Raw genomic sequence first — 24,443 nt, 5'->3', positions numbered from 1 at the left:
CCTCCCAGTCCCCGGCTCTTTCTCAGACAGTGTTTGTTGGGCTTCATCATTATTATCTTCATATATACACATATGCAGCACACTTTGATCTCCTCACCTCCAAGCATCCTCTCCTTTCCCTCCCCTCTCCCACCGATCCCCCCTCAGTAGTCCCCTCTTTACACTCATTATCATCATCATTTTAGGCCTGTATTCCAATATGAGCAAGAACATATGATATTTGGCTTTTTGGGCTTGGTTTATCTCACCATGATCTCCAGCTCCATCCCTTTTCCTACATCATTATTCTTGATGGCTGGGTTATTTATCTGTATCTATCTATGTATCTATTGATCTATATTGCATTTTCTTTATCTACTGGTGGTCAGGCACCTCAGTGATTCCACACCTTGGGTCCTGCAAAGACTGCTATGATCAATGCAGTATGTGGGTGTCTCTCTTGTATGGGCCTCTGCCCTTTCTGCATCCCACAGCCAGCAGTGGTGTTGGGGACTGGTGTTCAGTGTGTTTAGTGGATGTCTCACTTCTTGATCAGCTCTTGGGACTCATAAGTGGCCAAGCCAAGGAGCCATGGTCCTCTTGAACACCAGAACTACCTATATGGCTACTACTGTTTCCAGCCAGGATGTCCAAGGTTGGAGAGCTCAGCTTACCTGTGGCCAAGAATCCATCGCTCTATAGACCTGCATCCCAAAAGCCAAGGTCTTGGAACTCAAGCAGGAAATTAGCCTCTTCCTGCCAGTTGGCTTTATGAAAGTAAAGGTGGCAGGAGGTGATGGAAACACAGCTGGGGAAAATGGGAGTCACATTCCCTCTTTCTCCTGAGCTTGTTTCCTGTTGTTGATGGTCCTCAGGAGGAAGTGCTGGTGTGGAGAAAGGATGAAGGAATGATTCCATTTCCTCAAGGTCATGTTTAAATTCTTTGGATTCATCCTAGGAATGTTCTAGAGAGTCCATTTTCTTTTGATTTGTAATTAAATCAGGCCCCAACTGCTGGCTGCTGGGTTGAATGAAAGCTTGCACATGAGGTTTGATTTTTTTGCTGTTGTTTGTTCCTTTCTAGTGTTTAAGAAATTAGAATCCAATGCCAATGTTTAAAACCCAGTGATTTTTGTGTAAAAGTATGTAAGTTCAGCCTCCATTGAATCCCCAGGAAGTGTGGCAATCCATGGGTATCACAGAACTTTCCGTAACAAAGGAAATACTGCCCATTTCTGTTACCCAGTGGGGTAGCTACTGGCCACAGTGAGTCCTGACCACTTGAAATGGAGAGAGATTGAATTACTTAATTTTCTTTAATTACATTGACTTAAATTTAAATCACTACATTTAACTCATGGCTGTCTCACTGGACGGTGTGGGGTTAGGGCTGCGTGGCAGGGGGCACACCTGTCAAGAGCAGAATGTTTAAGCAGAGCATTTTCTAAAAGAAAATAGACTGAAATATCTGCCACTCCTGTCACCCTCCACTCTGCCTTTCTCTATTTTAACTCCAACACCTAAATCTTGTACCCACAAAAGGCCTGTTTTCCTTGAAACCTGGACTTGTGATTACTAAAACCATATCCCACCAAAGCCAAACCCTCTCCACATGAATTGGTTTCCTGATAGCTACTATCCATTTCTCTCAGCCTTATGAACAAGTTCCCCAAAGTTCACACGGTGGGAAACTCATCCCCATGTCAGGCCCATCTGTCTCTGTATATAGGCTAGAAATTCAGCATCTATTAGGGGAGTAGGCACACTGACCCCACAGGAACCAATCCATGCATCTGCCCAAGGAGAGGAAGGACAGGAGCCTGGTGTGTGTAACTACGTTCACCTGCCGCTACGTGGGCCTATTGTGATCTGCTGAGCTGGCCACACCCCCTATCTTTGTGCAGGGCAGATGTGGGTGTCCTTGACCACTTTCACTGGTGTCTGGGAAGGTAGTCCCAATCTGCAGTGCCATTTTAGAGTCATCCCCAACCTTTCTGGAATTAGAGAATAAAATTGTAGGCTGGAAAGACCCTGGAGGTCAACTGGTTCCTCTACTTCATCTTGAAACAAACTCCCCCAGGAAGGTGAAGTGAGGTTCCATAACCATAGGAAAGTTTCATGGAAGAGCCAGGCCAGAAAAAAAGGTCTTTTGGCTGTTTATGGATTGATTTTTATTGCCGTCTGCCTTTCCCCTGTATTAGCAGACAGGAAACAAGAGTTAGTGAACCCAGCCTTTATGTCCTGTCTGTGCCAGCATCCTTAATGCCCAGCCTGCCAAAGGGAACATTTTGCCTTTCCAGGGCCTTCCGGGTGTGTGGCCACTGATTGAGGGATGACCACCCTTGTGGTCCAACAGGTTACTGCCCCATCAGGGGGTGACCTGAGAAGAGGTTGAGCTCAAGTCATTGATCCTCAGCTACCAGAGGAGACCAGAGGCCCAGTAAGTAAGCCCTGGGTTCCTCTATTTGTGAGCCCAAACAAACCAAGGTGTAAATCGCACCCAGCTCCCTGACATCTAGCGTCCCTCCCTTGCAAACACCAAAGGGGCAAAAGCAAGACCTGCATCCCAGCCCAGAACGGACGTTCAGACACCCTGTGCAGCTAGCAGCTCTGAAGTGGCTCCATTTGGAATGGTACACAGAAGTAACTTAGATGTGTGACATGCAAGACCAGACAAGAGCACAGCTGCCAGCAGGATAGTCTTCCCCAGGCAAGCAGAAACTTCTCCAAGGCCCTCTGTCACTGAGTAATGCACGTGGCAGGGGGCGGGGGGGGGGGGGGAGTCATTGAATAATTTTGTGTTGTTTAAAGAAAACTGATGGAATAGTAGGATCCTGGAGGGACTCTCAGCTGGTAGCTACCCCTCAGGAGATACAGTGCACGAGGGAGATTTTAACCATACTTCGCCAAAACACCATTATGACACGTTGATTTTCTTAATGTTTATCTGATTCAAATTATGCATTTATATAGTTCAAAGCACAGAACCTCGAAGCCAACGCCAGCTCCCAGGTGTTTAGTTCACTGGTGGATTTTGTTTGTCAAGGTGATTTCATTGCCAATATAAAAAAACCTAGAAGACTTCCTCTGAGGACCTTAAATGTCTCACATTCTCTTACAAAAAAGAGGAAGAAGTGGCAAGACTGCAGCCACATTCCAGCTTAGCACAATTTCTGGAAATAAGAAGTGACAATCCTGTTTAGGAAGGCTGTTTTTATAGTCCCCATGCAGCCCACTTAGGTGACAAGCCTCACTTCCATAGACCGTTGAGTTTGTACCCCTGGACCAGCCCAGAAGGCGGTTCAGAGTGAACATTATCTTTTGAAACTCACCACCCATTCGGTAAATATAGTGAGACTTCCTATGTACCAAATATCTAGGACCAGGTCCTGCCTGTACAACCAGGCACAGGACAGACTTGCTGTCTGTCCTCTCTAGGACAGAGTGCACACTAGTGATTATTTATAAAATATCTCTCCTCCTCCCTGACACCAAATGCACCAGACATGGACATGTCTCTTTCCTCCCTTCTTAACTACAGACTCCCCTGCTCAGTTGCGTCATTTGGAGGTCACCCTTTCATCTTTGGCCCACTGCAGACACCTTGGTTACACTGGCTATCACTTGATTTCTAAACAACGAAGTAGACAAGATCATCCCAGGTCGTCTTCTGAAGATGGTAAAATGGAATTGGGAGGCCAACACCTTCCTGTTCATGTTGACATTGAAGGTGTTATTTTTCAATTAACTCAGTCGTGGGAAGGAAGGTGAATTCAGAATGCTGAATGACCACCCGCTAGGCGATATCTGCCATTGTCCCCATGGGTGGATAAGAAGCTTCAGCCTCAAGGCAGCAAAATCAGGCCCGCTGTGAACACTGACCCGGCTCCGTGTCTGACTGATCAGTGGTGGGATTTGAGAAGTCATCTTCCTCTTTCGATCTTCCACTTTTTGTCGAAACACCTTTTCTTTTTCTTTTAACACCGAGGCTGTGCTGAGAGGATGGAGATGAGCATCTGCCTGTCAGAACATGAATATATAATGAAGGGAGAACCAAAGACCAGCCCTTTGTCAAGGAAGCCCTATCATCAAAGGCTCAAATTGGCAGCTGATCGTTTTTATTTATTTCTGTAGGTTTTACATGACACCTGGAGACCGTTTAAAATGTTACTTGGCGGTGAGAGCTGTGTGTTTAAAAATAACGCTTAACCAGTGCCAAATCACTTTCGAGTTGGGTACAAATATTGAGACAAAAACCCCAGCTGTTATTGCTTTGACTGCTAATTTGAGGTGTCAGATGAGAGCCCGGCTGCTATACGTCAGTGAATAAGGCCCCTCGCGAGATCGTTATGTTTCCTAACGGTTGAGAGTAATGGTCTAATCAGTGCGGCATCAGTTGTTTTCATTATAGGCCCACACAATGGTTATGAGCTTTAATTTAAACGGTCCACAGGGAGATCAAGGAACTCAGTAACACACAACACCCAGGATAGTTGTGGAGAGCAGGTAATGGAGGAGAGATGGCTTCTTACCCTCCCTTCTCCTCGCCCTGTCCCTCTCCTTCCTCTCTGATCCTGCCTCATCTGCCCTCAGAGACCCATTGCCTCCTCCATGTGGTCAATAGAGAGGTTGCATCTGTGCTCTTGGTTCTTTGGCATATTCTTAAAATCTTCCATCATCCCATCCAACAGCAAGGGCCGCAAAGGCTTTTGGTAGCAGTGTGGCGCTTTTGGCCAAGCCTTGCCTTACAACGCCTTGAGACACAGTGGTCCTTTCTTCTGTGTAGCCACTGCTCTTCCTGTTGAGCTGAGCTCTTCCTGTTCACAGCATGGGATGAGCATTGTGTAATGTGGTTGCCTCAGCAGCAGTGAGACCAACACTGCTGACAGTCCAACAATGTAACAGTCCCTGCCACATTGGAGACAGGGAAGGAGAGTCCACCAAAGGCCTCCATTTTGGGGAGACATGGAAATTGGACAGCAACATTTGTCTGCAGGCAGTGCTGCAAGACACAGCATTGTGTGATGCGTAGCAATATTGGTCCTGGAATCACATCTGGCTTGAATGTAGTCCCCACGACTCTACAACTGTGATCTGGGCTGTGCTCTTTGATCTTGCTGGGCTTCCAAGCAGCAATAATGATAGAATCTCAGGATTGTTAGGTGAATTAAATGAGATAATGTATGAAAAGTGCCCAAGCCGGTACTGGCACAGAGTAAACGCTTAACAGAATCAACATTATGCTATTAGGATGGATGTGCTTATTGAAAGATCCGGGCAAATTCAAAGCAACATGCTGTATGAGGCTAGCTCAGCAGAGAAAAGGAGTCTGCAACATTCAACTTAGGTTCTCTCCAAGATTGCACCATTGCCTCCTCCTCCTTCCCAAGTTCTGGAGTTTTCTAGAGCATCCAAGCAAATCAGAGCAGCACACAGCAGGAGAAAGGCAAGTTCAGTCTCGACAGGAGGGAAAGTGAAGGGAGCGTCATCAAAAACTGCCTGAGATACTGAGGAGGAGGTGATGAGGATGGCCCGAGAGCTGGAAAAAGCTTAGGGACACCTTTCTCGAATTCCCTGGGTCCAGTGGACAGCCCCACGTGTTCCCCTTGGGCCAAGTCTGCAAAGATGAGCAGCGCGCAGGTGCTCTCCTAGAGCTGTGCCATCGAGATTGTTTACACTCCCAGGATCTTGGAGAGAGAGTTGTAGGGCTTGGTCCTCAGCAGTAAGCTCTGACTCCTGGTCAGAGCTCCTGACCAGACTCCTGGATTTGATGGCTTCCAAATCCCCAGTCAAGCAAGACTAAGAAGATCCAGTCTTGCTTTGACATGGGAACCAGAGAGGAGAGCCAGCAACAAAGGGACAGCCCCAAGGACCTGATCTGTCCTCAGGTTGTCTGACCCTGCTTGTGCCAAGCAACAGGGAGGGGCAGCTGTGGGCTTCCTTGCCCCTCCCTTTGAGGTTCGCACATGACGGGCATCCCATGCCAGCCATTTAGGTATTTCCCAGAGTCTAGCCCAGTGTTTACACACGCTGCTCCTCAGGAAACAGTTCTGCCCATTTTAGTTGTGTCCACTCATGTGAATTCACTGTAGGCACTGGTGGAGGTCATTCTATCTTTCAGGCTTGGAAGGTTGGCTACTGGACACCCATATGTGTAAGTACAAGTCACACCATGTCCAGGCTCACTTTAAAAAGACATCCTGTTGCCATGGCTGCTGATGACTCACCAAGCCTTCTTGGGAACCATCAAGCAGAGAGCGACCTTGCTTATCTAGACTTAGGGAGAAGTCAGCCTGCCTTGACAGGGAATGACTGAGCCAGGCTGCCATAAAGTCCATCTTACCCAAGGAGTCTGCATCCATGGAGGGTTAGCACCAGGGGTTCCAGGAGCATCCCAGGAAGTTGGCACACTGGAAGGCTGCAATGGCACTGACTCTACAGATGCCTGGCTTTTACAATTATGGAATACATGCTCATAGATAATATCGTTGCATTAGAGCCAATTACATGGGGTATAGACACACAACACGCAGATTACACCCAGAGCCAGGAAGGCACAGAGTGATAAAGCAGCATCCTAATCGGAGGAGACAGAGGGAAATGTCAGTCCTATTAAGGTTGCCAGGATGGTGTGGCTGTAGCTGGTCACAGCTTCTTCAGATCAAAGATGGCTATCTTGAGTGATACAGGAGAGAGTTACACGGAGCACTCAGCAGAGACCGGTGAAGGGCTGGAATCAGAAGCCACATCAGAGCTCTCCAAAGCTGATTTCAGGCTTGAGCCTCCTCCAAAATGGGAAAACACCATATATTCCAACCAAGAGGTCTTTGATCCTACCAGAGGACATCCTATATACTGCCTTTTACACTTAGGAGAGATTTTGTTCATAGCTTTTTCTCTAGTTCTAGTGGTTTTCAAATGTAAGCTTGCATGAGGGTCCTCTGGTGGGGGTTCCCAAAACTGGGCCCACCCCAGGGTGACTCAGGAGGTCTGGGTGGGGCCAGAGAATATGCATCCGTTAACAGATTCTCAGGGGTTGCTGTGGTTCTGGAGACTACACTTTGAGAATCACTGGCCAAGTTCATTGCACACCCAACCCAGCACGGAGTCACGTGTGTGATCTCTGGTGCTGGCTCTTGTTCCATCTCAGTGCAGCGGGTTATAGAAGCAGTGGGTCATCTTCCAAGAGGGGAACAGGGTGGCATAGTGGCTAGGAATGTTTTTTTCTAGAATTCACCTGCCTTCTTTTGAATCCCAGCTCCGCTAATCCCACATGGGGGTTCCCGAAAATGTCGGGGGGAGTTTTACTCATCTGTGTATTTATTTTTAAAAGTTTCGAAAGCCTCTTACCCTCTTCTGGAAGAACAATTATGATTGACAGCACTTACTCACTGGCAAAGGTGGGACCAGAATGGCCAGGTTGTAGAGCAGCCTTGGACCTATCAATATTTCCTATAAAAAGCCAGCTAGTAAATATTTTAGGTTTCACAGGCCATATGGTCACTAGTGTAACTCTTCAGCCCTTGTCACAGAAAAGCAGCCATAAGCAGTACAGAAATGAATGAGTAAAGCTTTATTGATGAAAACCAGCTTCATGGGATGGGATGTGCCCTGTGGCATTGTTTGCCAACCCCTGGAGCTGACGTCATGCACACCACTTGCTCATGCATTCCTTATCAGTGGGGAGCCCTGGCTCCCCAGTATTTAGTTTAGAAAGAGCAGGAAGCACAAATTCTTTCAAGGCACAAACATTCTGTCTATCCTCTAGGGGAGCAACGATTAGCTCACTAATCCTTAGTGTCCTGGGAAATAAAAATTTAATCTACCCTTTCTAGCACTCACAATCAAGAGACAGTGGGATCCATTGGTAGGAGTGGACTTGTCCAAATGGATCAATTTAATGTGGGGAAATTATCAGTTTTCAAAGCCAAGATCAAGTGGACAATACGAGTCAAATTTAGCCTCAATATTAATTCCGTATTCATAATGGGCACAGACATTATAAGAGAGCAACGGAAGGGGCGTAGGCTATCGTTTCATCCCCATGGGGAAGGGATATGGTTTTATTTCTAATTTGGGCTGAAATGCCCATTCAATAGCCTGTGATTGTCCAAAAGAAAGGGGACTGGGCAGTCCTGAGATTCACAGAATTCATTTAACCCTGAACTTGAACTTGAAACTCAATGGGAAATGATGAGTTAAGAGTATTTACAGCTAGGTGTGGTGGCTCACTCCTGTAATCCCAGCACTCAGGAGGCTGAGGCAGGAAGATTGTGAGTTCAAGGTTATCCTGGGCTACAGAGTGAGGCTCTGTCTCAAAAGATATCAAAGGAGTGGCGATGTAGCTCAGTGGTAGAGAGAAAGAGGGAGAGGAGAAGAGAAGCGAGGAGAGGAGAGGCGGGGGAGGGAGGAAGGGAAAGGGATAAAGAAGGGACTTTGAAGATATGACTAAATTAAGCATCTTGAGAGGGGGAGATTATCCTGGACTATGGGGAGCCATAAATGTAATCACCAGAGTCCATAACAGCAGGAGGTCACAAGCAGTTGGAGTGGCTCAAAAATGGGGCCATGAGCCAAGGGATGTGGGTGACCTCTACAAGCTGCAAAAGGCAAGGTAACAAATTCTTCCCCTGAAGCCCCCAAAGAAGTAGCTCGATGAACCCACTCTGGACTGTAAGAGAACAAGTCACAGCCCCTAAATCAGGCTCATGTGTTCAGCAGCAAAATGAAACTAACATAGACCTCACTTCTGGAGTCAGGCTTGCTTGGATTCAAATCTTGGCACCCTCACATGCTTCGTCCATGAAATTGGGGTGGTATGACATAGTACCTTTGCCCAGAACCTGCCCGGTGTATAAAGAATGCTCAGTTAACGTTAACCGACATTCGTATCATGCTACTCAAGTTCTGTGAGATGGATGCTGATGTTACTTTCACGTTATAAAGGGGATTAGGGATGTTCCCCATAGTGACATGGGCTCGATGCAGCAGAGCTGGACTCCAAACCGGCTCTCCGCCTTTGAGACCCATGTTCACTCGCTTTGTTCCTCTGAATCAGGAATGGAGCACCAGCTGCTTAGGGTGGTACACAAGAACCAGACAGAGCACGGTGCTCTCTGCACAGGCAAAAGCTGCCCAGACTGCAAATCAAACAAGCCTGTTTCTCGGTGAGACAGCAACTGTGGCTTGCTAAGAGAGAGTGCGTAAGAGGTCAGCAGCCCTCTGACATCCCTGGGCCGGCTCGCCCCAAGCAGCAAATCATGAAAGTCTGAAAACTGTGTTTAGTCATTTGGGTTCTGGAATAATTGCTATTATCGTAAATGTTTTATAGCTCTCATTACAGCTCACAGTTAAATATCAGTATAGTAATACATTAATAAGTCAGCATTGCTGGACTACTGCCGGGTACACTTCTAGTTGAATCCCTGTATATTCAGCTAAGTGGAGGGCTAAGCTGTGAACTGCACCTGATGGTGAGTGGCTGGTCCTGGTCAGAAGGAAGCCCCTTCTTTGCCAAGGCTTCCTCCTCTTTGACTTTGAGAGCTTAGGAGATGCTCAGAGGTTTTGTAATTAGTCAACAAACTTATATATTCCTCTAAGTGTGCAGCCTAGAATTTTGAGATGGATGGAAGGGATGAAGGCATTGTCTCAGTCAGCAGGCTGTCCTGATCAAATGGGAGTGACAAACTCTTCCCCATTGTCTGAGGAGATACTCCAAGGGCTTCCTGGGTGGACAGAGACAGGTTGGAGAGGGAGGGATGAAGAGAGACAGAGAGAGAGACACAGAGAGAGAGAGAGAACCTGAGCCATACAAAACAAAACAACTAAGAAGGTTCAACAAGTATGGGCACTGATTTAAGAGTACAGTGATGGCGGAGGGGGGCAGCTCAGTCCACGTACATGAGAGCTGTTCCTCCCCGACTGTGTGCCTCGCATAGGTTCAGCCACATGGTGAGTGCGCAGTGAATATTGGACGGAAGGGCAGGAATCGGGTTCTGTGCCTCTATGGAAGCAGAATTCCTCCCGGCATTATGGGCCAAGCCAAATCCCCAGTAAACCAGTGGGATCTGAGGAATAGGCTGGGGATGGAGAGATGCAACCACTGGACTCCTGCTTTGGACTAGGATCCCATGGTGGACCTGGGGGAGCTACTATTGCTGGATGAAGGTGTTTCAGCTTCCATGGAGCTTGGGGTGGGGAAGAGAAATGATAGGCTGAGACTAGATTCTGCTCACCAAAGTCAGTCGAACGAACTCTGTTTACCGAGCACATAACACATGGTTATCCTTTCACCAGCCTGTGAGGTGGGTACCACTGCATGCCTCCTTCCACGCAGAAGAGAATCCATGGATAACAGCTGTCAATAACTTGCCCAAGACCACACAATAAGGGAGCAGGAAGATGTGATTGAACCCCGTGTGGACCAGGTTAGGGACTGTCATAATGCACAACACAGAAAGGACTCTGCCTGGTCAGAGCTCACAAGGGAGAGGTCACTTGAAAAGGAAAGTGATACATTTCTAACAACCCATGGCAGATGTTGGCCAGACTAATGAAGGTTTCCTCCTGAGCTGGTGGGAACTGTGGAGGCCCAGGAAAGGATGAGAGAAGTTGGGTGGATGAGAAGAGGATAGCTGATGTGGTCCTGGGAGGAGCAAGGAAGAGGACACAGGAGAAAGAGGCCACCACAAAGGATGTACCAATGGCTGTGTCGTGCTCTTGCTTTTGGGGATGTAAAGTGAGCCAGGTGTGAAGTTAGAGAGCTGAGAACCAGATCCAGTCTTCCCAGGTATTGCTGCCTCCCTGTGGGGAAGTCGCTAAACTAGATGACCTGAAAAGGCCCTGGCAGATGGCCTTCCCTGCTGCCATGTTCCCCTGGGCTTCCACAAGAGGTCCCTCTAGCAGGTAAGCCTGAGTGGTGCTTGCTAGAGCCTGACTTCACTCTTTAGCAGCCTTGTCTGTCCTGTCTACTTGGAGCTCACTCCTTTCTCTTTGCTTTGTCCTGTACCAAGTGCCGGGGAGTGTAAGCACACCATAGGAGCTCCATCCACGGTCGTGGAGATGAACAAGAAAAAGGATTCTTAGTCCCTCTTGAGATAAGATGCACTTGAAGGGTCAGAACAAGACCAGAAAACAGATTAACCTATCCAGATAGCATCATGGACAGGGCGCTGTGTACAATGAACAAGCAGAAAGGGCTCAGCAGCTACAGCTTACCTTCCCTCTCTGTAGCTCAGGCTGTAACACACACATAGCATCTACTTTGTGGGGTTGTGTGTGACTAAACAAAAGGACATGTGTCTGTTTCCCTTTTCTTAAAAGGACATTAGCATGTACCTGGCACGGCCGTCATAAGGATTATAGACGTTATAACAAAGCACTCAGCACATAGGATTTCAGGAAGAGTATGACTCAAGGTGGATAAACCAATACCTAAGGGCAGCCAAGGAGATGACTCCCATGAGGGATGGTCACTGGTGTCCCTCATCATCTGGACACTTGGCCACATGTCTCCAGCTTCCCTGTGATTGGATTGTAGCTGTTGATTTGTGGTCTCTTTGCAGTCACACCTGTCCCTCCTCACACCTTCTGGAAACATCTTGGTGCCCCCCCATGTGGCTCCTTGCTGACCATTTCCTTTCTCTGTCTTCTCAGCACCCTCAACAACAACAACATCAGCCGTATCCTGGTCACCAGCTTCAACCACATGCCGAAGATTCGGACTCTGTGAGTAAAGGTCCAACTTCCTCCCCTCGGACGCCCAGCTGTGCAGCCCAAGGTGCAGCTCAGAGCTGCCTGTAAAACCTACCAGGCTATGAGCAGTGGTGCCTGCATTCAAATGTCCCTTGCTGTTAACCGAGGGGTGAGCTGGATAGACAGGGCAGATACAGGACCGTGTCATGGTGCCGTTCGTGCTTCCGAATCTCAGTTCTGTACCAGGCAGACAAACTTCTTGTCATCCTGGGGCTGTGGGAAGAGTCTCCGTCTTTGTTTGCTTTGATAGAAAAACTTGTTAGCTTTAAGATGTCAGAGAACATACAGAACCGGATGTGATGTTTCGCCATTGGCTGAGGTCGTGTACCGCCGACAGTCCTGTCATACTGCAGTGTTCAGAATTGTTTTTCCCCTCTGGATGGATGAAAGGAAGCCTGTCCCTCTCTGCATCCCACCAAGGTCCCACTCTCCACATTCCCCTGCCCCCTGCTCCCTGGATGACATTCTGGTACATATCTCCATTCTTTAGTTTAATGTCTTGGATGGGCTTAGGTCCTGCAGGGTGTGTGCTCAGGAAGGAAACCTCCCTGGGACCCCAGAACCGAGAGCAGCTCTACTGGCCCTCATTGTGCTGGCTCCCAGCTCCCGTCAACTCTCAATCAGGAAGCCCCTGTAGGTTTCTCTGCACAAAGTCTCTGTGGGCCTTTCCAAAAACATGCTACATGCTGGTGGCACCTCGGTGGCATTTGAATTGCAGTAGTGGCAAAGGTCCAGCTTCTGAGACCAAAGCAAAGAGCTAGAATTCCTGCCTCATCCATTATTGGTTCTGTGACCTTGGTCTCTATAAACAGGGGTGGTGATGAGATGAAATTAGGCATATGCAGTGCAGATATGTGCCTGATAATAAGCGATGCTGTTTATCATGTTAGCACCACCACTAGTTATCCCGAATATGGACTGAACATTACAAACTTATCTATCCCTCTCCACCCCACCAAGCAACGTGGAATCCATGAGATCCGAAAATCTTTAGAGCAATGGTTTTCAGAGCAAGGTTCCTTAGACTAACAGTGTCAGCATCACCTGGGACTTGTTAGAAAAGCAAATCCCTGGGCTTCACCCCAGATCCGGGGACTCAGAACTGCTGGGGTGAGGGGGGTGATGAGTAATCTGCTTTCACCAAGTCCTCCAGGAGATTTTTGTGCTTGTAGTTTGAGAGCCAGTGCCTTTGTGAGAAAATGGCCTTATCTACAGATAAGCGAAAGCTAAGGCAAATGAAGCAGTTTATAAGGAAGTGGTGCAGGGCACCCTGAGGAAGACAGCTCAGAGGCAGGCAGACTGGGGTTTCTATGCAAGCCCTGACACTCACTTTGGGCCCATTTCTTTATTTCTCTGTACCTCAAAGAAAGCGAGTTAATATAACACTTGTCTTATAGTCAGTCATTCACAGTGCTCTTTGGCATGTGAAGTGCCTGGTGCAAGGTGTACAAACAGCAAATACTCATTTCTATAAAGAATGATGGTGCAACCCAGCTTCCATCTCTGATCATCATTTTTTTCCTTGAATTCCTCAGATGATAACATAACCCAACTAGGAGACTCCGTCCTTCCCCCCCGCCCCCAAAGTGGGATGGTTCATTCATAGAATTTTAAGAAGTCATTTGGTCTTCAAAGACCTCTTCGAAGCCCCCAGCCAACCACAGTTGAGCTGTGGAAGTGTGTGGCCCAGGTTCCAGGCAGGAGGCCAAAGTGAGCCTGCACTGCTTCACCCACACTAGTGCGGGCACAAAGGGAAAGTCACACTCACCCGAGTCCTGTAGACGTCCCCTGTGACTTACGCTTCTGGGATCTTTTCAGTTTAGGACTGGCAAGGCTGGGTCCATGGAAGCTGAGGGGAGATTGCCAGGCTCAGATAGTGGGTGCCTTGTCTGAGGTGGGAGTGGGAGGAGGCAGAAGAGCTTATCTCCTTGTTTCTGTCATTCCTCCCCATGGCCCTGAACATTCATCTGATGAGTTCAGATCAATCAATCAATCTGTCTGCTCCCTTTGCTCCCTGCCGGCTGCCATTTTCTCTTTAGTTTAATTTCAGAGATGGCTCTGGATAGAACTCCCTGGAGATGAACTGACTAATCCCCCTTCACTGTAATTAAAGTGCTTGTTGGGAAAGGACGGGACTGGTAGTGGTGAAGAAGAAAGGGGGAGGAGAGAGGAAGGAAGTCATAAATGGGATTTCCAAAGGAACGCTTTTATATTGAACTCAGAAAGCCACATTTTATAGAAAACGAATGCTGACCCTCTCTAAAAGGATTTGCTGTAAATTTAATTTAGCCTCTGTGGCTAAAAGGCACCTTTAGTAAATTGGCATTTGTATTCATTCACCTTGGGTTCTGTAAAGGTGGTTTCATCAACGTGGAATTTGATGTGTTCGTTGGCAAAATATTACAGAATAACGTGCAGGGACCACTTAGCCACCTAGATGTCTTGGTGTCTAAACAAACGACTAGAGCCTAGGATGCTCAGGGCCATGGATTGGTAAGAGATGGAAGTCTATTCTAGTCTTCTCTGAATCTTAGTAAGAGCACATATTTCTTCACGGTTTACCAGGCGCTGGGCCTTGTGCTCAATAGTTCCCATGAATCATATCAATTCTCAAAGCAGTCCTAGGAGCCAGGTACTGGTGACTCATGCCTGTAATCTTAGCTACTTGGGAGACCAAGATTGAGAGGGTCACAGTTTGAGGCCAGCTTGGGCAGGGGGCTCATGAGACCCCATCTCAACCAATATCTGGATGCAGTGGTATGCACCTGTCATCCCAAGCTATGCAGGAAGCTAAAATCAGGATGATTATAGTTCCAGGTCAGTCCAGGGGTAAAAACTTACCAAGACCCCATCTCAATGGGAAAAAGTTGGATGTGGTAGCACACACCTATCATTCCAGCAGCAGCAGGAAGCACAAATGGGAGGATCTTGGTTCCAGTCAAGTCTAGGCAAAAAGAAAGACTGTATTTCCAAAATAATTAGAGCGGGCTGGGATGTAGCTCGGTGGTACAGCGCTTGCCTAGCATGCGTGAGGCCCTGGGTTCGATCCCAGCACCAAAAAAGAAAAGACAAAAAAAAAAAAAAAAACCTCTCCCCAAAATAATTAGAGCAAAAGGTCTGGAGGCATGGCTCAAGTAGTAGAGCACCTGCCTAACAAGTGCAAAGCCCTGACTTCAAACCTGAGGAACACCAAAAACCTGTCCTAGGAAAGAAGTACCATGATCCTCTTCATTTTACAGATGATGACAGTGAAATCTTGAGTTAAATCACTGCCCAAAGTCAAAGTCAGAAAACACAAAGGCAATGTCAGACTTGGGTAATTTGATGTCAGAGCCTGAGTTCTCACCAGTCAATCAAAACAAAAGCAAAAGAGCAGGTGCCAAGTGACAGAGGAAGAAGAGACCAGAGCTTTCCCATGCCCAATGGGAAAGACAGTGGCCGCCACCACACCCCAGGTCATCCCCATCACAACTCACCAAAATTGTAGAAAGCAATTGCAATACTAGCAAAAGTCCAAGCTCAAGTTTCATGGTCATCTTGATTATTTTTCTTTTAATAATAGTTACTATCTAGGATAGTTGGATCAATTTGATCTCCCATTCATTATGTGACTTGAAAGAATCTGTCCGGCTCCATTCTTGGAACATTTCTGATGAATAAAATTCCTAGAGGAGGGGACCAAGCTGCCCCCTGTCCTGGGCTTTTGTGGTTTCCACCTAAGTTTGTGTCACTACTTTTCTTGAGCAGGGGTTGGGGGAGTCCTTGAAAGATAGACAAAAGGATAGGAATATCTGTTTTGAGGTTAGGAATTGAGGAAGCTTTGGGCTGTCCAGCCAGGATTGAGAAAGAACCAACCTATGAAAATCTTCAAAAAAGAAACCTCTAGCCTTTTGGTCATCCTGGAAACTCACCAGCTCATAAGGACCTGGCTTACTAAACCACATTTTTGTTGCTCTGTTGATCTGTTACCCACTGTTGGAACTGAGAGGAACTTGCTCTCATTTATCCACCTCAGAGACCCAAGTCCTGCAGTCATCCCTGTTGTCTTAATGTCCACAGCTCCCTGCCAAATGGGACAATTGCCTTTCCACATAAAAGCCAAGCTAACGAAATGGCTGACTCTCCTGGCACACAAAGGAACTCCATCACCTCAGCCTGCGGTGCACTGCAGCCTGCGGCGGGTTCACCTTGGCTCTGGGTAGACCCACTGTGGCCATTTGCCCAGGGAACACTTACACCTGCTGGGAGCTGACTGGTCATGGGATCCCCTCCTCTCCCTCCTGCTTTCTAGGAAATTGCAACCAGCTGGAGGTACACTGTCAAGCTCTTGGCACAAAGTGATCACATTTATGGAGTAAACAGAGGTCTTGCTTCCCTCCTAGAATTGACCTCCTTCCCACCAGCTTAGGACTTTGACCGCCCACCCCCTTCTCAACTGTTGCACCTGTTTCCAGAATCTAGGCTAAAAGGGGGCCATCCTTGCTTTTGCTCAGGGGTCTGAGCTTTGCAACTAAAGGACAAAACATCCTAAGTCCCATATGGTAGCTGTATCTTTGTTATAGGAGCTTCTGAAAGTATATTTGACTCACTGTGATATACGAAAGGAAAATTACATCAAGATTAGTGATTTCTAAAGCAAAATCATAAAATCATCTACAAATATTTTATCAGAAAAAAATTACATCTTCTGTGAGATCTGGATTCATATCACCTGTCTGAGATGATGGGACCAGGGACAGCCTAGTCCCCGGTGGCCCTGGCGCTCTGGAGCTCTGTGCCCATCCGTGGCAGGAAGACTGTGCCAGCACACAGCCTGAGTCAGCTGCAATGGCCAGCGTTTGGCAGTGTTGACATTGCGCTAAGTGGAGTGTGGTCTAGGGCTCTTCAGCTCTCCCGTCACAGTCACCGAGGTAGCCCCAGCCACTCCTTCAGGCTGCCACTCAGTATTAACAGGCTTGACACAGCACTTGACAGTCCCAAGACAGCTGCTAGCTGGTTAGCACGTCCAGGGTTGCCTACTTGAAATTTACATCTGAAACCCAAGTTCAATGGGACTAAAACTCACCCACCACCACTTGCAATGACTTAGGACTGCAGGGAACATGGAAGGTGGAAATCCTGGTAGAGGGTCCTTGAGGACCCTTTAAAAGCCCCTAGAAAGCCTGAGTTTGTCTTCCAGCTCACAGAAAGGAAATTCAAGTCACTTAACCAGCCGGGCTTCCATCTCAAATGGAACAGGCAGAGCCCTCCAGGGAATCCTGTTCACTCAAGGGCAAGAAATTGGTCTGGAATCACAATTCCCAGAGGAGGAAAGCCAGCGTCCTGGAACTGCTTAGAAAATCTTTTCATAGGCACCTCAAGTGGTTAGAATAGCTAATGCACTAGGTGAACTTGAACTTGACAAGGAGAGGAAGGCACCATTGTGAGGTGGCTGTGGAGGGCACGAGTCCAGTCTGAACACCTTATTTAAGTTTGAGGATGAAGAGAAGGCACATCCGTCAGAAAGTGCCTTCTCTCTGTGCCCTTCTCACCTGACTGGTGTGCATGGTGACACTGGGTTTTAGGCCCTTCCTCATTTTGTACAGTGGGCTCATAAATGACACTCAGGGAACGAAGGAGAGCCAACAGATAAAGGCAGCAGCAGATCTCAGCCACACTGTCACTGTACACAGGGACATTGAGATCACGGGGCATGTTTGAAGCCAGCTGTATCTCCTGCTAGCTAATGCACTGAAATGTGCAGAGCTGCCCCTTTCCAACCGTCTCTATACTAATGCCACTCTCCCTCTCCTGTGTGCTGAGTCTTGATCACATGGGAAAGAAGAGAATGAAATTACTGTTGAGAAATGAAAATTGCTCAGAACCTCAAGGGCATCCATTGGCTCTGGCCTACATGGGAAGATAGTTTGTGGCTTGGCAGTAAAAGGGCTGAGGCTTCTGTTTTTCAGGAGCATGGAAGGCAAAGCTCAACCCACTGTAAGAGTCGTAAGGCTGGCAGACAAGGCAACACTGCTCAGCCATGGGCAGCCTCCTCGCTCCACCTGGTGACAGCATCTTCCCTCCATCTCTCCTCCCAGGCGCCTCCATTCCAACCACCTGTACTGTGACTGCCACCTGGCCTGGCTCTCAGATTGGCTGCGACAGAGGCGAACCGTCGGCCAGTTCACACTCTGCATGGCTCCCGTGCACCTGAGGGGTTTCAACGTGGCAGACGTGCAGAAGAAGGAGTACGTGTGTCCAGGTGAGGCTGCCCCACCTGCTCTCCCCTCCTGGGCTAGGACTCACCTACCCAGGAGCTCTTCTCATTATGACCCTGGCATCCCAGTCCACAGCTTGGAGTGCAAGGAATCACACAGGTAGCCTCCATTACTCGGTGGTAAACACCTAGAGTTTCTAAGGGTTTCATAGAAGGGTCTCTGCGCTGGGCATCAGAAATGGAAAATGCTAGGAACTCATGAATTATGTTCTGTTTAGCCCCAGAACAATCAAGGCAAGCTGTGGCACACAAAACCAAACCATACAGACACATACCTCTCTGGGGAGGAAAGGTGGCCAAGATCTTCCCAGGGAACATATCTTTTAAAACACCCCAAATTCTGCTTGTTCTTACTTTTCTTTCACATCCTATACTTCCATGAATTTCTCTCTTTTCTGGCAAAACAGTAGAGCTAGCCAAAATAGAAATGGAAAGGGAAGGAAAAGGAAGTGGGAGACAGGAGAGGAAAGGAAAAAGGAAATGTTCAGTTGAAGAGGTGGCTACATTCCCAGGAACCCAGTCCTGGACTTGGAGTCCAGGGCCTGTAACGGCCTAGTATGGCAAGCTGGTGTGCACAGGGGGCTGACCATACAGTTCTCCTTGCCCTTCTTAGCTGGTGCTCACTTTGAGTACCAAGGGCTTATGGAGTCCAGTCTGTGCTCCCAGGCCCCAGTTCAGCCAGGGGTACAGACTCACCCCACTCTGCTCTTAGGCTGCCTTTGCATAATGCACAGATTTCCTTGAATTCAGCTTAATCTCGCTGTCTGCGTCCTCCTCCTGTCATGCTATTACTTCACATTTTTCTTGCCCCAGAAACATTTCAGCATGCCACAGAGGAGCACCTCAATAACTTCCTGTAGACGCCCACTTAGAAATCATTTCCCATCAAGCACATATAATAAAACCATTTATCACCCAGGCACCAAATTCAAAAATAGTGACTACAATTACAGTAATTACTAGGCAAAGGGTGCAATATCGGCATAAGAGCCAGTGAAAGAAGTAATTACAGAGCTCATGAGAAAAACTAATTGGAGAGAATATTAAACACATCATTATAGGTGGTACCCAGGGTGAGGTGATGTTTGACCATAAACACTGCCTGGTCATGAAAACACCTTCCCAGCCAAGAGTGGTACAGTGTTGCTTACCCAATGGCAGATTCAAACCCATGGTAGTAAGTCTGTCTCTCCTGGTCCTGGAAATGTGAGTGCCCCAAATTTCCTTCTTGGAAAGCCTGGATGCAGCAGGCAGGTCCCGTGAGTTACGCAGGAGTGTCCTTTGCACTTTTCCTGTTCATGGCAGTCAAGCACATTGATTAGGATGGTCCTGCTAGCTTCTAACACAAAGCCAGATGTCTGGAGGATGTAAGAATTTAGCCCAAAGACTCCAACATCAATATGCTTTAAACCTCTGCCTGCATGAATTTAGGGCAAGGCACCCATAGGTTAAAAATCAGGATGGCATAAGGGGTTACTTTTGAAAAGGTGAAGATCAGTTACCGTGCTCTGGGGGAACAGGTGCAGTGGATATCTGTGACAAGTGAACTGCCATCATCGGTGGGGTGCAGACCCCACAGAAATGCCACCTGCTCCATAATTGTTCAAGATAGTTTGTGAGACTGATAAAAGCAAGCCAGAGGTGGCAGCATGGAGCAAGGCTCCATCTGGGACATACAGTTAAATCAGCATGGTCTGTCTGGGAGGCCCAAGGAGAAGGGCACAGAGAAGAGTTATCATGGGTGCCGACCACCCCACAGCAGCACATGAAGGATGTAGGCCACCCACCCACCCCAGCAAGGCAGTTAGCCTGAATGAGACTGCTCTGTGACCCGCTGTGGTTGTTTGAAGGTGCAAAAACACAAATGCTCCCAGTTCAAGCTATTCCAGCAACTCACTGAGGGACCTCAGAGCAGAGGGACAAGGACTTCTCTATGAAAGCAGAGATTGCCACTCAGGAGGAGGAAAGGCACACGGTACCAGTTGAGCCATCTCTGTGGGTACTCCACTCCAGCAGTCCCTGTCAAGAGAGCATGAGGGAGGCTCTCTAGGCCTTAAGTGGTGTGGAAAAACTCACCAAACACATACTCCAGAGATAGGAAGGAGCTTTATCTCACTCGGCCTGGGGGGCCTGCCTACCCAACTCCCTGGTATCTCCCTGAGAATTAAATCCAACTGTCTGGAGCCAGGCCTCTCTCCCAGAAGCCAGGCTCCTTATCACTATCAGCTAACCCCAAAGTTTGCTGGCAAAGCACTTAGCAAATTCATCTTCTCTGTCAACTGTACCCTTCCAGGCAAAGACACTTATTTTCTTCCTCTGGGAGACAAGGAGACAATTGGGTCAGGGAATATGACTTTATTTTACTTTTTATGAGTGTATTATTGGCTATACAGCTGCCTGCTGGCTTCCTTCGATGACTGCTGACAGGGTTTGTTTGGTAAACTTCATTTGTTTCAAGGGGAAGGCTGAGACCCACGGACAGGAGCAATCCTTGAGCCACACTTCCTTCTTGAGGCCTGGGCCAGACTAGAATTTTATCAAGGTTCCTGATAATGACCAAAGGAAAAGTTAGTTTTTTAAAAAATGCTCATCAAAAGGGTTTATTTTGGGGTTTAAATTCTAGGATTTATTTTCCAGGGGTTACTTTCCAGTACTTAATCTAAGATTTGTGCCTGTCATAGTTCATAATTTATGCTTATTAGTTTAGTATTTGACCCCTGAATTAATCATCTCTTTCCCTTGCATGTCTTTGGGTCTGTTTGGTTTGTCTTCCTACCTCAGACTTAGCGCCATGACCTCGAATATGAGACACCTTTTCACAAAGATATCACTCTTGCCTTCTAGCAATGAGGGACCGTGTCTTATATTTTTTCAAATACCCACTTGCCTAGAATAGTGCTTGACCCCCAGTCTCCCCGCAAACAATTCTCCTGCCTGGAAACAAAGCTTCTTCTTCCTCATTTCTTCTTTCTTTTCTCTTCTTCTCTCTCTCTCTCTCTCTCTCTCTCTAATTTAGGACTAGTTTCTAAGTATGAACAAAATTAAGGTAAGCCATAACTAGCCACCCATCTCCTTAGGAGGTTTTAATTAAAACCCCATAATTGAACATTGCAGGAATGAGATTATTAAGTTTATTTAGCCATTTCCAAAATTATCATGCCTCTGCTGTTTAAATCACATTCATTTATATTCTCATCATTGTGGCTGAGTTCTGTTGTCAGTGTGGTCTGTTGTCGGCTTTGGGAAGGCCAGAGGCCAGTGGGGGAGCTTAATTTGCAAACTGGAATTGATTTATTTCCATATGCTCATAAGGCCATTCGATTGTCTACTCTGTGCACTCCACTGGGCGATATCTTACTAAGACAGAAAGAAACACAGGCGTGTCCAGCCCTCCAGTGTAGCTCACACAATCCCCGTTTCAGCCTCTGCACCTGCTGCTCCTACCACCTGAGATCCAGAGGCTCTGAGGGTTTCCAATTTTGTGGCAGTAAAGAGAGGCATTTTGGGTATTTTTTGGCAGAGGTGACAGAAGAATGTTGTTCCATAGCCCTGTGACCTTGGGCAGTGCCCTGTGACCTCGACCTTGTACTTTTCAGTATAATAGAAATGATAGCAGTAGAGCCTAAATCATGTTTTTATGAAGATCAAGTGAGATAACATGTGCGGGCATTTGTCGCAGTGTCGGGCACATAGTATTCTTTAAGCAAATGTCACCTGCTGTTATTAGGATGGGGAATATTCTTGGCTTGGCCACATGGTGCCCCTGGCACATAATCACCATTTTCACAGTTTCTGATTCCTTGATGTCCCCATAGGCCTGTGTAGGTTTGAAGTTCGTGATTTTTGTCCTGTCATTGGGCAGACAGGTCAGGGCCGTGCACTTTAGTCATGATAGTCATCTCCCTTTTGCCTTTAAGAGAACAAAAATGGGATGGTGGGCAGGAGCCAGCCCTGGTCATCAAGGGCCACCTTTCTTCTCTCTGAGAACTAGAGCCCACGGCCCATGCTAGCAGCCACAGGGTCTTCAAGAAGAGGTCTGGCTGGGAATACAATCCTGCTCTCTCTCTTCCCCAAGTGCTAGTGCCCCAGCTCTGCTCTGCCCTCCCCCAGGACATCTGGTTAAACCACAGCACTAGGCAAACAGGCTTTGCCAGCACAGAGAACTGTAGTGGAAAGATCTGAACTCTTTCCCATCTTCTGTGACCCCTCCCTTTCCCCACTCAGTGACCGATGCCACAGCCAGTGCCCTCAGCACTCAGGGAGCCTTTCCTCGGGATTCCTCACCGGAAAGCCCCCCTATGTAGTTGGCCTCCACCTCTGCTGGACTTCTGGGCCAGTTCCACTCACGTGTGATCCTCTTGCTAGCCAGACCTGCTCATTGAGCCCATGTTCTACATCGAGCCCTGTCTTAGGCACTGAGGATATAATGGTAATTAAGGCCAAAAAAAAAAAAAAAAAGTCACTGCCCTCATAGAACTCTAGTCTCAGTCTGTCCAGACACAGAGAGCAAAGGGAGACTTCTGCCATCCCCTCAGGGGCTCAGAGAAATTGACTTGATCCATCCAGCACTGATCAGATGGCAATGCTTCCAGAGCAAGTGCATCTGTCTTTCAACCTCATCTGAAACCTGAAGTGTTCTTGTTTAATTGAGAAGGTGACATCCTCACCGTGGGGCATGTGGATGCCCGCCTGAGGAGCTGGCAGCCCCGGGTGGTGACAAAGGCTATAATTATGGTCATTTCTCTCTGTGTGATTAAAGGTGTTATTAGTGACCTGCTCGAGGAATCTTTCTCAAAGGCTTTTTGCCTGGACAACATGCCTTGAAATGTTGCTCACACTACCAACAGAATCCGAGCCTCCCTGTGGAAGGCCCAGCCAGTTCCCAGGGGGCCTTGAGGCTGCAAACTTGAATAGACTTATTTTAACATAGACATCAGAAGGGCTACCTCTGATAAAACTCCGTGTCCTAACTTCCTGTTGCTAATGGGAAGTTAAATCTGGTGTCCCTCTCCCCTCCTTTTTCAACACACCCCAGGCAATAGTATTTTGACAGCTCAAAAGGACTGCCATCCAGTTCCTCTGCCTGAATGGATGCAAGTGCGGGGGCTCAGACCCTATCCCTGGCATTTCCCAGACAGGAAGGTGTGCAGGTGCACCCATTCTCCCTGGCCTCGGCAGGAGCTGGTGCCCTTGAGGTGGAAGACCAGGCCTGCCAGTTTCCTTGGGTATACAATCCGCACTTCAAAACCATGCCTCTGATGCCAGCTGCTCCCAGGCACCCTGGGATGTGGTGATGGGATGAGATCCCTCCACACTGGGTCTTCTGCTGCCCATGAGCAGAGATGGGGTGGAGGAGCACCCACTGCTGTTAGGTGTCTGACTCCCTGTGCTTCCTCTCTGAAGATTGGGGGCGTTGACCTGAAGCCAAGAAAGACTTCAGAAACTATGTGATCCTAAGTCCTTTTTCACTGAGATGGTACCAGAGAAGCTCAGAGAGGTACTGTCACTTGCCTAAGACCCTTAGCTTTGCTAAGGTCTTACTCTACCTGCCTGGATCCTTCTAAATACTCTTTGGGCATTGACTTCATGACAAAACCGTGCTATGGAGCTGGAGTTGAGGCTCAAGTTGTAGCACTCCTGCTTTGTGTGAAGTCCTGAGTTCAAACCCTAGACCCACCAAAAAACAAAATGCTATGAAACTGATTTTGCTCATTTTATAGGTGGGGGAATGGGGGAAATGAGGCACAGGGAAGTAAATATGAAGTGGTAGAACTAAGATTCCAGTTGCAGTGGGACTCCAGAACTTTTCTCATCCACAACACCCTCTCCTTCCTGACCTGAGGCTCCTGCAGGCTTTGCTCTGTGTTGTCGTTGTCTCAGAAATGTATTCCTAACTTGGAATGACATTGGTATCCCTGCTGCTTCTGGGAGCATGTTCTAGTTGGGGTTTAGTGTGCATCGTCAGCTCTCTAGCACGGCCTCCATCAGCTGTGACTTTGAAGTCCTTGTTCCCTGGACAAGGATATTTTCTCAAATATCTCAGCTAAGAGATCGTTTGGAAATTTTGGTTTTGCATGGCTATATGAGGCAAAGAGTAATGCTATTCTCTGGTTAGTGGGCTGGCCCATCCTGAGAAGGGAAATATTCCAGATTAAACCATAGGCACCACCTTGAGCTCCTAGAGAAAGGTCAGCCCTTGGGGGCACAGGCACTATTGGACATAGAGAGGGACCCTTCATTTGGAACCCTGATGTCCAGATGAGGACTTGCCCCAGCCCCAGGTCGCCTGAATCAGCCACTGTAGCTAGACTCACTCCAGATTCAATTTCTCTTATGAACAGGGGCCAAGCCCAAAATCCTGTTCCCTGAACACCTGTCCCATTTTTGCCATTTAATCTGCACCCAAGAGCCACAGCTGGAAGCTCTAGGTTCAGGAAGAAAGGGCTCTACAGAG

The 24,443-nt window shown here is 47.7% G+C and overlaps 1 protein-coding gene across 1 annotated transcript in view; it reads left to right on the top strand.

Annotated features, from left to right (window-relative positions):
* Positions 1-24,443, top strand: part of Slit3 (slit guidance ligand 3) — a 557,919-nt gene that overhangs the window by 413,042 nt on the left and 120,434 nt on the right. Inside the window, exons 7-8 of the mRNA XM_074057753.1 lie at positions 11,635-11,706; positions 17,811-17,974. Of these exons, the coding sequence (XP_073913854.1) occupies positions 11,635-11,706; positions 17,811-17,974 (236 nt within the window). The remainder of the gene's footprint in view (positions 1-11,634; positions 11,707-17,810; positions 17,975-24,443) is intronic.

The sequence above is a fragment of the Castor canadensis genome, chromosome 16, assembly GCF_047511655.1.
Source record: "Castor canadensis chromosome 16, mCasCan1.hap1v2, whole genome shotgun sequence".
Taxonomy (NCBI): Eukaryota; Metazoa; Chordata; class Mammalia; order Rodentia; family Castoridae; genus Castor; species Castor canadensis.
This window is presented reverse-complemented; position numbering and strand designations above follow the sequence as displayed.